Below are 12,365 nucleotides of genomic sequence, written 5' to 3'. Positions count from 1 at the left end.
CACAAGCAGAAGAAATGTCAAGAAAGCAACCTGTCTTTAACAAAGAGGAAATTTCTCACATATAGCATGTATACAAGTTTTGGATTAAAAATAGTAACTATTTTAATATGTTTACGTGTTAGCAGAAACTCATACTTACGTCTATATTTTTCTCTAAATTAATAAATTCTATTATACAAATATGTTTTGTTCTAATGTATGTTTGTATATTATAGATCCTGTCTTTTAGAAAAAGTACAGATAAATACTATTTTATCTTTTAATATAAATGAAATAGCATTGTTTTATATTTTCTTCCAAAAATAAATAAATTATTATAGAAACATATATTGAAGCTTCTTTATTTTAGAAAAATATAAAAATGAGTTAGAAATGATATTCTAAATAAGAATTAAAAATTCAAACATATTTTCTGAGCGTAAAAGTATCTCTATCCGCTTTCCATATTCCAAAATAAAGTGATAAATGGATTAGTGAATAAAAATAAAAGCATTAATTCTTAAAGATATATTTATTTCTATTTTATAATTTACTCCAAAAATAAAGTGGAAAACAGAATATGAACAAAAAAATAAAGAATTAATCCATGATGGAGTAATTTTATTTTTCTTAATTCATTTTCTACTCTATTTTTGGGGTAAATTGTGAAGCTTGGATGAAGACTATCTTAAATACATGAATCGATAGAGAAGCACGTCGACGCTGACGACGTCATATTCCCAAACATAAAGACATTGGCCATTTTAAAAACCGTTGGCTGTATTTATGCAAAAGATTCATTCTCATCCCTTCTCTTCATTTCCGATGGGCCCCAAACTGATTTATGCAAACGAAGGATGTTTCCACTTGTATTATATATCAATAAATCAGTTTGTGGAAACTTTTAAATATTGCGTATAATTAATGTAAATAATATAAGTAGATAATGTATCGTTCAAATGTGGGATGTTTCTACTATCTTCCGCATGGGCAGGTATACTCGCTTGATTGAGTGAGAGGCTAGGTAATGGTCAAAGATGCATGCTATCCATGTTTTGATTTGATCTTGGGTTGACTTCATCATCCATTCCCAAGCCTTGCAACTCACATTATTCCCCCCAATGCTATATGAGTTCTTTAGAAAATCTCCCAAATTAATAATTTGAATTATAGATTTCACTGGGCAATAAAGGGCCGAATGGGCCTAAACTCATGGGCATTCATATGTTTTTTTTTGTCTAAATGTCAAAAGGCATTCATATGTTTCAAAATCCATAACACATTTTTAATCATTTACACATGGTTGATAATAGCCGAAAACATGTAAGTCTGAACGTGTTTACCTCAATCCGAAATTCTGAAATATATATCTAAACCTGAATTAAAAACTGAAACTGGATCCAAACCGTTATATAAAATATCAGAGTGAGACTTATAAACTTAATATTTTGGGGTTTAGTTATAATCCGAACTGATCCAAAATCTGAAATAGAATCCAAAAATATCTGAAATTATTTAAGATTGTTAATGTTTTTATATATGATAATATTATTTAGATATATTATAGTATTCAAAATATTTTTGTAATTTGTTTTATTTGTTATATTCAATAATTTTTAGTTAGTTTAGATAGTTTAACTAATTTTAAATAGATTTACAATAATTTTTAATATTTTGAGTTTTTTTTTGTCAATTTTTCAGATTAAAAAAAATATTTTGATTGATTTTAGATATTGGTTACAATATAATACGAAGCGAACCCGGAAAAAATCGAAGCGAATCCAACCCGATAATTAGTAAAATCTGAATGAGACTTATGAACATATTATCGATAATTTAAAAAATCCGAATTAACCGAACCGAGACCGATGGACCCCGAACGATGATCCGTCTCTGACTTAATAGTAATCTTGAAGGCATACACAGAAACTGTGAAAATCACCTTTTCACTGGCCTCAAGAATTTGAGATACGATTCTTCCCCAACTCTTACAGTTTTATTTTCCTTTGATCTGATCCGGTGATTTGCACATGAATCATAAGTGATGCAAATTAATTTCTTTGTTGGGATCTTGAAGCTCTTTTGTGCGTGTGAGTATTTTGATGCTTCAGCCCTTTTGCAGCTTGAGTTAAAAAAGCTTCAGCAGCTTTCCTTGAGTAGTTGAATCTACTTGACCGCTCCTCTTATTCCTGTTTGCCGTCAATCTTGCTCGATTCTTCATCTACTCGCTAGATGTGAGCTCCGATGAAAAGCTTTGGAGAGATTAAGGCGGGTCTTGCCAGAACATTTCCAAAGAAGAAAGTCCAGCTAATCTGAACATGTATCCTCTCTCTTTGCTTTATCAAGTAACTTAATCTCAAACCTGCTAAGGATACTCCGCCATAAAACTCTGTACCTGTTAGTTGATCCTATCCGAACTGTTTCTTTTTCGATTCATGTCAGCATTTTGTATAAAGGTTATTATATCAGCAATAGTGTTTTCAAATGATTCATATCATCAAGTGTACACATTCTAAATTTCATCCCAAGCAAATGATCGGCAGCTGCGCAGATTGATACTTTTTATGGGAAAGAAATCAAACATAAATAACTAACAGATTGGAATCTTACAAAATCAAACGGAATATTGATTTGCATAGGATAGAGAACGCGAGTTTAAGAAAAGAAAAATAATACACAATAAAAATCGCCTAACAAAGGATAATTTTCAACACGAAAGAAAGAACGCCAAGCGAAAGAGAAAATCGATTGTGAGATCAAAACTATTTTATTGAAACTATTTTATACAAAAAAAAAACAAAAAACAAAATAAATGTTGATAACCAGTGGCCACAAAAACGATTTGAAATTAGTTGAAACTTAGTTTTACAGGATTCTAGAGAGAGAAAAGAAAGCTAAGTTTCTCTACATTATTAGTTCACTAGTGTTTACTCCGTGCTATGCACAAAGATATTCTTTTTTTGCAAAAAAAAACTATTTAGGATCTGACTCGTGTAATCGCAGCGGTTGTGGTTAAGATTGCGGATGTTTGTAGAAGCGGATGGTTTCGTTTTTAAGCATTTTTAAGAGATTTATACGATTGATATAATGTTTAGAAATTGATGCGTTTACGGAATATTTATTACTGGTTACTACCAAATGCATGAGCTATTAGATAATAAATAAACAATATATTCAAACAATTATAAAATATTAAAATCATAATATTATAATGAATATAAAATTGTATTTATAAAACTATACTATTAGTTTCTCGTCTCAATACTTTGGAGAAGAATCTTCTAGATGAGTGTATTTCTCGTCTCAATAATTGTGATAAAAGTTTTGTGGTGAGATGTATATTGACGTGTTCAGGGAGGGAATCAGCCAAAAACGAGCTTAAACTCTCCTCCCTAGAAATTTAGGGCGTACAAATTTGATGGACCACGGAAACGATGAGTTACATTGTTCATTGGCTTTTAACTCCTATTTCAAAGTCCCCGACCATACGCAAGTAAAACTAGTTCCCACCTTTATCGTTTGTGGATGATGTGAGATTCGTATTTTCCTAGAAGCTGTAAGATATTTGACAAATGAGACATTTATGATGAATAATCTATTTAAAAACATAATAATGCATGTGGCTCTTTACAAGTTGGGACCAAACACAGGAAAATGACATGCATACCAATAAACATCTCCAGATTTTCCCAAATAAAACGGATTGACCGCTAGACAAGTAAAACCCCTATACCTCATTGGAGCTGAGAGTTATGAGCTATATCAATCTTGATTAATTATGATACGAAGATGTATATTCTGTATCTGTTCGTGAAGTACTACAGGAGGTAGTATATGTGTGTGTCATGAAGATGGATTGAGTTGGAGTTCGTGTTTTGTGATGTCCGTGGACTTGTTAAACTTGGAGAAGAAGTAATATATTTATCAGAAAGTTTACATTAAAGGTAAATGATATTACTTGGAGAGGAAAAGACAAGAGAGTTATTTTCTAAAGAAAAAAAGAAAGTTGCTTAAGTTGTTTTTGGAAGAACTTGAAAAAAAGTTCTGGTTATCTACATAAGGAGGACGTGTCTCCATGGAGAAAGGTGTCTCTGTTAAAAAAGAAGAAAAATTGAAAGATCATTCTGGTGTTGGTTGTGTGATTAAGCCTTTTGTGTCACTGTTCTGCGTTAGGTGTTGACGTAGTTGGTGAAGTACTTCCGAGAAATAGAAGATTGAAGCTTAGACTCATGGGGAGTTTAGCTCGGGGTTTAGAGGATCCTGATAAACAGAAGTCTAGACTCTAGGGTGAGTTTTAGCTTAGGATTGGGTTAATCCTACAAGATTCTTATAATAGAAAAGATTGGTGTAAGACTTTTTTGTTCTAATGAATTCAAAAAAAAGAAACTTGTATCTTTTATTTTCTGCACTTTAATTATCTGCTCTAGCTATATTAACATGATATTATGAGCTATATCAATCTTGATTAATTATAATATCATCACGTTCTTGGCAAGCTTATGTACTTGCAAATCACTTGACCCGACATAATCTTTACAGTCAATAAGCTTCGTCAATTCGCTGTTAAACCTCACGAAAGTCATCAGAAAGCTTTCCTTAAGATATTGCATTTCAATAAAGGAATAATTCTCAAATTTGTTTTACTCAAACAAATAATAAATACAAATTTAACCTTTTGCTGATGTAGATATATAGCTTATGCCAAGATACACAACATTATATTTCAGGGTTGTGCATATTTTCTTGCCACTTGGCTCGTTTCTTAGAAGTTAAAGAAAACATCAAGTTGTTGCCAAGAATTTGTCAAAAAAAAAAAAAAGTTGTTGCCAAGAACTCCACTAAACTCCACCAAAGCAAAGTATCGAAGTTTTCCCTTCATCTCTCATGAGTTAGTATGACTTCCATTTCTGATTGAGCTCTCACAAGAATACTCTACTTTTATGTGACAATATTGTCACATATTGTTACAAAAAAAATATTGTCACATATTGTTCATAACTCCAGTCTTTTATGAACATATTAAAATAAGTATATAATGGTGTTCAGAACGATCAGTTGCAAAAATGTTCAAATTGTTAGATGTGAAAACAAATTTACAGTTGGTTTATGCTTTTAGTTAATCCCTCCAACAGCAAAGGTTAATAAGCAATATGAGTTTAGAGTATTGGTCCCAGTTTAAAGGGGATTATTATTGTATAGTGTATATGTTGTTTCATTTTTATGTTTTTTCTTTACATTAACTCCATTAGTAGTTGTGCATCCGTATTTGTATAATATAAACCAGTTTTACCCTTTCGTCTGGTTTATGTTTTAGGAAATTCTAATTTTTACCATAGACCTGATGTCAATTTTCAAAGTTATCATTTTCGTAAACTCTAAATTTGTGATGCAGAACTAAACTAACTACTCTAAACCATTTATAAATATTTAAAAGCTTATAAACTCAACTCTAACACTTAAATATTAAATATTAAATAATAATTAATAAACCTTAAATCCAAATGTTAATGTATTTTTGATTGACATTATTTTTGAAATATGGTTTCCTTTTTTTTTTTTTGATCAAGAAATATGGTTTCCAATTTGTGGTATTTCAAACAATATTTCTTTATGTTTTCGGTTTGCTTCGGTTAACTCATTTATATAAACCAGCTACATTTGGCTGATTGTTAAAACGAAATTATTTACTCACAAGAAAGTTACTCTGATTACCGACAACGTTAATTATTGACACTAACTACTAACTTCTTTGCAATTTAATTCATCATTAAGAGTTCCATAAATGTCAATAATAGAGCGGTGCATTTTAACCCCATTATTTATTAGGGTGGGCAATATGTCTTGTGTTTGTATCTGAACAAAAAATATCGTTTGTTCTTATCAACTCAAACAAGTCAGAAATCAGAGTTGACAATGAATCGTATGGACAACAGAAAATACCAATTTACCGCTTTTCTAATTATGTTAAATTAACATGTGGTGCTGCCGCGACCGTCACGACTATAAAACTGTTACTCCGTTTATCTATCTCTCACATCTCATAAATCATATCGAGGACTAATTAATAGATATGTATCGAGCTTTTACGCACGTTTGTTTGTGGACGCTACTCGTCTTTGTGGTGACTTGGACAGTGTTCTACGTCAACAACAGAAGGAAGAAGGTAACGAAGTTAGCAGATGTGGCGACAGAGGAGAGAGAAGACGGTGGTGGTACTGACGTAATCATCGTCGGAGCTGGTGTTGGTGGTTCAGCTCTCGCCTATGCTCTTGCAAAGGTACGTAACATGCCGTCACAGTTTTCCGTCCAACTATTATAATCAGCGTCCGCACTTTTTTTTTGCTAAGTATTTTCTTATATTATTAGTGTAGGAATGATAATAACAATTTATACACTATGTATATAGCTAATTCAACTCCATATACCTAATATTTTCATGTAAATCAAAAATTGTTGAATAGAATTGTTTCTAGGAATAATTTTTCTATCGATCGAAACTTGGTTTAACTATATAGGCTACCTAGCTACCTTTTGAATAGAAAAAAAAAACTACCTAGCTGATTCAACTACAATATTTTTGGTTGGAATAAACACTCCTATATGTTGAATTTGTATGAAGGATGGGCGTCGAGTACATGTGATAGAGAGGGACATGAGGGAGCCAGTGAGAATGATGGGTGAGTTTATGCAACCCGGAGGACGACTCTTGCTTTCTAAGCTTGGTCTTCAAGGTTTGTTTCCTGTACACTTTCGTGTAAGACATATAGTGGTTTAGTCTGATGACTGAAAATTCGTGTGTTTTTGTATATAGATTGTTTGGAGGGAATAGATGAACAACTAGCCACAGGCTTAGCAGTTTATAAGGACGGACAAAAAGCACTCGTGTCTTTTCCGGAGGACAACGACTTTCCTTATGAACCTACTGCTCGAACTTTTTATAATGGCCGTTTTGTTCAGAAACTGCGCCAAAAAGCTTCTTCGCTCCCCAAGTATGTGATTCACCATCTTTTACTAACACGTTAAGAACTTTTTTTTTTTTAAACACTAACACGTTAAGAATATCACATAGAAAATCGAACGTATAACGGTATAAGAACCATGAACCATTGTATCAAGCCTTATAAATCTCAGGACCGATGGACACGAACCAAACTTTATAATAATAAAAAAAAAAAGTTAGTCCTAAAGTTTTTTATCCTAGGAAAAATACTAATCGACATTATTTTAGCAGTTTCTTCTAAATAATTGATTACTAGTCAGTTCCGTTTGCTTGAAACTACTAATAAACTTAACAATGGCAATGATTACCGTTGATTTACACACCAATGACCAACCATTAACTGGCAGTGTACGACTTGAAGAAGGGACTGTAAAATCTCTCATAGAAGAAAAAGGAGTGATCAAAGGAGTGACATACAAGAATAGCTCAGGCGAAGAAGCGACTGCATTTGCACCTCTAACTGTGGTATGCGACGGTTGCTATTCAAACCTCCGTCGGTCTGTTAACGACAACAATGTGAGTATACCTTTAAACTGAATAGACTTCCATATTTTCAAATTGGTGACAAAGATATGATGCTATTTACTTTGATTTATTCAGTTAGCTAATAAGCATCAATGTGCTATGATTTGATATAGGCGGAGGTTCTGTCGTACCAAGTTAGTTACATCTCTAAGAATTGTCAGCTTGAAGATCCTGACAAATTAAAGTTGATTATGTCTAAACCCTCCTTCACCATGTTGTATCAAATAAGCAGCACCGATGTTCGTTGTGGTATGGAGATTTTTCCCGGAAATATTCCCTCTATTTCAAATGGTGAAATGGCTGCTTATTTGAAAAATACTATGGCTCCTCAGGTGCGCATTGGGCGGTTGAATCTTTGATCAATAAAAAAAGTAAATATATATATATAGCTAATTTGGTGTTACTAGTACTAGATAAATCATACATATACTTTCTAACATTTACAAGCGGTTCATTGATCCATGCAGATATGCATTTAACATTTCCTTACATTATATTTTCAGGTACCTCCAGAACTCCGCAAAATATTTTTGAAAGGAATTGATGACGGAGCACAAATAAAAGCAATGCCAACAAAGAGAATGGAAGCTACTTTGAGCGAGAAGCAAGGAGTGATTGTATTGGGAGATGCATTCAACATGCGTCACCCAGCAATTGCGTCTGGAATGATGGTTTTATTGTCTGACATTCTCATTCTACGCCGGCTTCTCCAGCCATTGCAAAACCTTGGTGATGCAAACAAAATCTCAGAAGTTATTAAGTCATTTTATATCATCCGAAAGGTGAGCATATATGTCATATTATATCTATGAGCATTCTAAAACCAGATACTATTAAGATAATTAATTACATAATAATTACCATTTTTATAAGTTTAAAGAGACTAGTTTCTCTCCACTAAAGATGCTCTTGTAACCTCAAAATGTTAAAAGAATGCATGATTTTGAATGTGAAGCCAATGTCAGCGACGGTGAACACACTAGGAAATGCATTTTCTCAAGTGCTAATTGCATCGACGGACGAAGCAAAAGAAGCGATGCGGCAAGGCTGTTTTGATTACCTCTCTAGTGGCGGCTTTCGCACGTCAGGCATGATGGCTCTGCTCGGAGGCATGAACCCTCGGCCACTCTCTCTCATCTTTCATCTTTGTGGTATTACTCTATCCTCCATTGGTCAACTGCTCTCTCCATTCCCATCTCCTCTTCGCATTTGGCATAGCCTCAGACTTTTTGGTGTAAGTACTTATTTATTTCCTTAAACTGTATATTTTTTATAGATTTGTTTTTCTATGTAAATGTGTGCATAGGCTTTAAAATTTACAATAAAATTTTGACATTTTGTTGCTGTTTTACGTGTATCTCCAGTTGTCTATGAAAATGTTGGTTCCTCATCTTAAGGCGGAAGGGGTTAGCCAAATGTTGTATCCAACATACGCAGCTGCGTATCGCAAAAGCTATATGGCTGCAACAGCTCTCTAAGCAGCGATGATATGAACCGCGAATAATACTATGACATATTTGGAGCGCTAGTATTTGTGGTTGTGCATTTGTTATTTGTTAAATATGTACTGCAGTGTGCTTACTATTATTAGTTTATACCCGTCGCTATTGTAATAATAAAACGACCCCCTGTTTTGTTGAATGTGCCACATTTGCTTACACGAAGTTTTGTCTCCATATACTCAAATAGAATTAAGTTATAGGAGAGAATCTATGAAAATACTAACCACTAAAATCTGCAACATAATAGTGATAGGCTTTTATCTTTAGCAATAATTATAACTAAATCTTGATCCGCGCATCCGTGCGGGTAATTATTTTTATTTTATAAATATAAACATTTGATTTATATGATTGGTTGCATATGATTTTAATATTTATCATATTGCTGATTATTTAATATAATATTTTCAAACACAATAATTTCATAGTTTACACGCAGTAATTTAATTTATTATTTCAAATTATTAGTGATATCTTAGAAAAAATATAGAAGCAACAAATTTGGTTGATAGACTTATACCTAGGAACCAAAAACACACATAGATTAATTTCAGTTTATTATTTATCAATCCAACTTTAACCATTTTAAACCAAACTTAAATCTGTTACAATCTATAAATCAATTTTAAATATCAAGGATACTGACACCTTAGAGCATCATTATTGGGATAACCCTTAATATGATCCCTTATCTAATATATATATTTTAAGAAAATATAAAAGAAAAGAGGAAAGAAAGAGAGAGAGAGCGAGAAAAGAAAAAGAAATTGCTGCTGCTGTGACACGTGCAGTAAGATATGTTGTTTATATCTCTTAAATAAGACACATCTTTTATGTCTTTTTACTTTTTTTTCTTTTTTTAATCTTAAAAAACACCTTAAGGATTCCCGATAAAGATGGTCTTACTGCCAATAACTTGCCATTGCTGCATATCTCTGATATAAACATAAAAAGCACAAAACTACATAACCAAAGTCAAAGCTGCAGGAACAAAATTGAAAGAATGTAAACTGATAAAAAGAATTACATTATAAGGTTTTAAAGAGACAATAAATTCAGATATTGGAGTCCACCAAACATAAAAGAAGCTTCTTAAATAAGTTTCAAACGTGCAAAAATACGGAACATCAGTACATATATGGACCATAAGTAAGGTTCACTGTTATAATGATTTAAGAATTATTCAAGTGCAAAATGATTTTCCATTGACTACTATACTAAAGAAGTTAGCATTACTTAGATTCTAGTAATAATTTAAATTTAAATTTAATGGCAACTTAACTTATGTAATATACACATGAACAAAATTTATGGTTAAAATATTATAAAATAATAATAATAATATATTTAAGAATCATTTAAATGAATGGTCCAACTTAAAAAACCACATATGAAATGAGTCATAATTTCTATTTTAATATATCAGATATTTTGATGTAGTCAATTCACAGTTTTTCTAAGAAAGATATATAAATGCTATGAAAATGATAATTTAGGAACTATCAATTTTTAACGTCCTTACGATTTTTGATACCTCAGTGATACTTACCAGTTCTGGTTGCCCAGCCAAACAGTAAGGGCCAGTTAATAATAGTTTAGGAAATGTCAAATTTTAACAAAATATATGCCCAACTTTTAAAAATTTCCTATCTAAACGATAAAGAAACATTTAGGGAACTGTACGAAATTTCAACAGAAACGAGGGGTCCAAAATAATAATCACCAAGTGTTTAGAAATATAATATTTTTTAAAATGCATTGACTTTTAATTTGATAAAATAATTAATTAATAGGTTTATAAAGGGCTACGTTTATGCTTGTAGTTTACAAAAAAAAAAAAAAAACGTTCATGCTTGTCAAGCCACTTCTTTGATTTTGGGTCCCTCTTTCAATGAGAAGGCCAACCACGTGTATATTACCTGATCCATAACCACAAGCCTCGCGCTTAGGGAAATATCTTCTCCTCCACTATAAATCCGCCACGTCATCTTCTCGCTATTTCGTTTGTGCAATCTTGCACCGTTCGTTTCTTATAAAACCTTTTTGGCCGTTGGATCTTCCTGAGATGCCAAACTTATACTCTATTTCCATTTTTACTCTATTCTTCTAGTTTATTGCATATATAACTTTTTATTATCTTTTAATCAACACTATACAAATTAAATTTGGATATATGATACTTCAAGATTTAGATCTACATTTTTAGTCACACTTATTAGAATCAGAAATAAAACCGCAGGCTTTATAATTAACATACTTGGATATTACAAAATAAACTAGAAACCAAAAATTAAATTGTGCCAAAAGAATGATTGACATAAATGATAGAAATTCACTAGGATAGTATACTCTATTTGTTCACCTGTGTCGGTTTGAGATACGGTCAGTTCACCAGGAGGATCTTTCTTCCAATTCTATTTTTTTTTCTGGAAGTTTCAATTTTGATTAGTAATATAGTTTATCACTTATAAAAAAGTTTCATTTTAAACTTTTATATACTATGGAATTAGTATTGAGATATTCAGATTCAAAATAATTCAGTATGGCACTAAACCAAAATGTATATATTTATTAACACGTGTTGACAAAAAATATTATTAACACGTTGATAACAATATTTATTCCAAAAAAATATATTTCTTCCGAAAGGGATTTTTTTTTAATTCGACAACAGGGGGTTTAGATTTGGGAATTCGACCAAAAAAAACTTCAACTTTGCACAAATTGTCAAAACAAATATCTACTCGAACCTGGCCAAAAAAATACTTTATTTTTGTTGACTTTTTTTATTTATTAAGCAACTTAAGATTGATTGGCCATAATAGCACACCGTTAACCCACGGTTAAGACAGTGTTAACCAGGCGTTAAATATTGAAGTTAAGTGAAACGACGTCGTTTTCAAATGAGATGAAACAACGTCGTTTTACATGATTTGAAAATAAAAACATGTAGACACCTGGGTTCGAACTCAAGTTGGTTGAGACAAATGGACAGGTATTTTACCATTCGACTAGTGGCACTTTCAATGGACTAACACATTTAATTTTATTTGGTACTGGTTGAATATAAAAAAAAATTCTAAAAAGATATTTAAAATTCCGAAAATTGAAAAAATAAAGAATTTTTTATAAAATAATTTTGAAATTAAAATTAAAAATATTTTTTTTCTTTAAAAAATAAAATCTTCAAAAAAATTCAATTTTTTTATAAAATTAATGTTGAAATAAAAATTAAAAATTAAATTTATGTTTTCTTTAAAAAAACAAAAATCTTCCAAAATTTTCATTTTTCAAAACAAAGATAAAAACTTCCAAAATTTTCATTTTAAAAATCTTCCAAAATTTTCAAGTTGAAAAAA

General features: G+C 31.5%; 1 protein-coding gene across 1 annotated transcript; it reads left to right on the top strand.

Annotated features, from left to right (window-relative positions):
• Positions 1-6,000: 6,000 nt before the first annotated feature.
• On the top strand, positions 6,001-9,145 carry LOC108823405 (squalene monooxygenase 1,1). Its single transcript, XM_018596599.2, has 8 exons — positions 6,001-6,256; positions 6,599-6,710; positions 6,791-6,968; positions 7,327-7,495; positions 7,618-7,836; positions 8,008-8,286; positions 8,460-8,738; positions 8,869-9,145. Exons 1-8 carry the CDS (start codon positions 6,050-6,052, stop codon positions 8,980-8,982), a joined length of 1,557 nt encoding a protein of 518 aa, XP_018452101.2. The 5' UTR covers positions 6,001-6,049; the 3' UTR covers positions 8,983-9,145.
• The last annotated feature ends 3,220 nt before the right edge of the window (positions 9,146-12,365 follow it).

The sequence above is a fragment of the Raphanus sativus genome, chromosome 9, assembly GCF_000801105.2.
Source record: "Raphanus sativus cultivar WK10039 chromosome 9, ASM80110v3, whole genome shotgun sequence".
Lineage (NCBI taxonomy): Eukaryota > Viridiplantae > Streptophyta > Magnoliopsida > Brassicales > Brassicaceae > Raphanus > Raphanus sativus.
The sequence above is the reverse complement of the archived record's forward strand: the minus strand, read 5'-3'. Positions and strand labels throughout refer to the sequence as shown.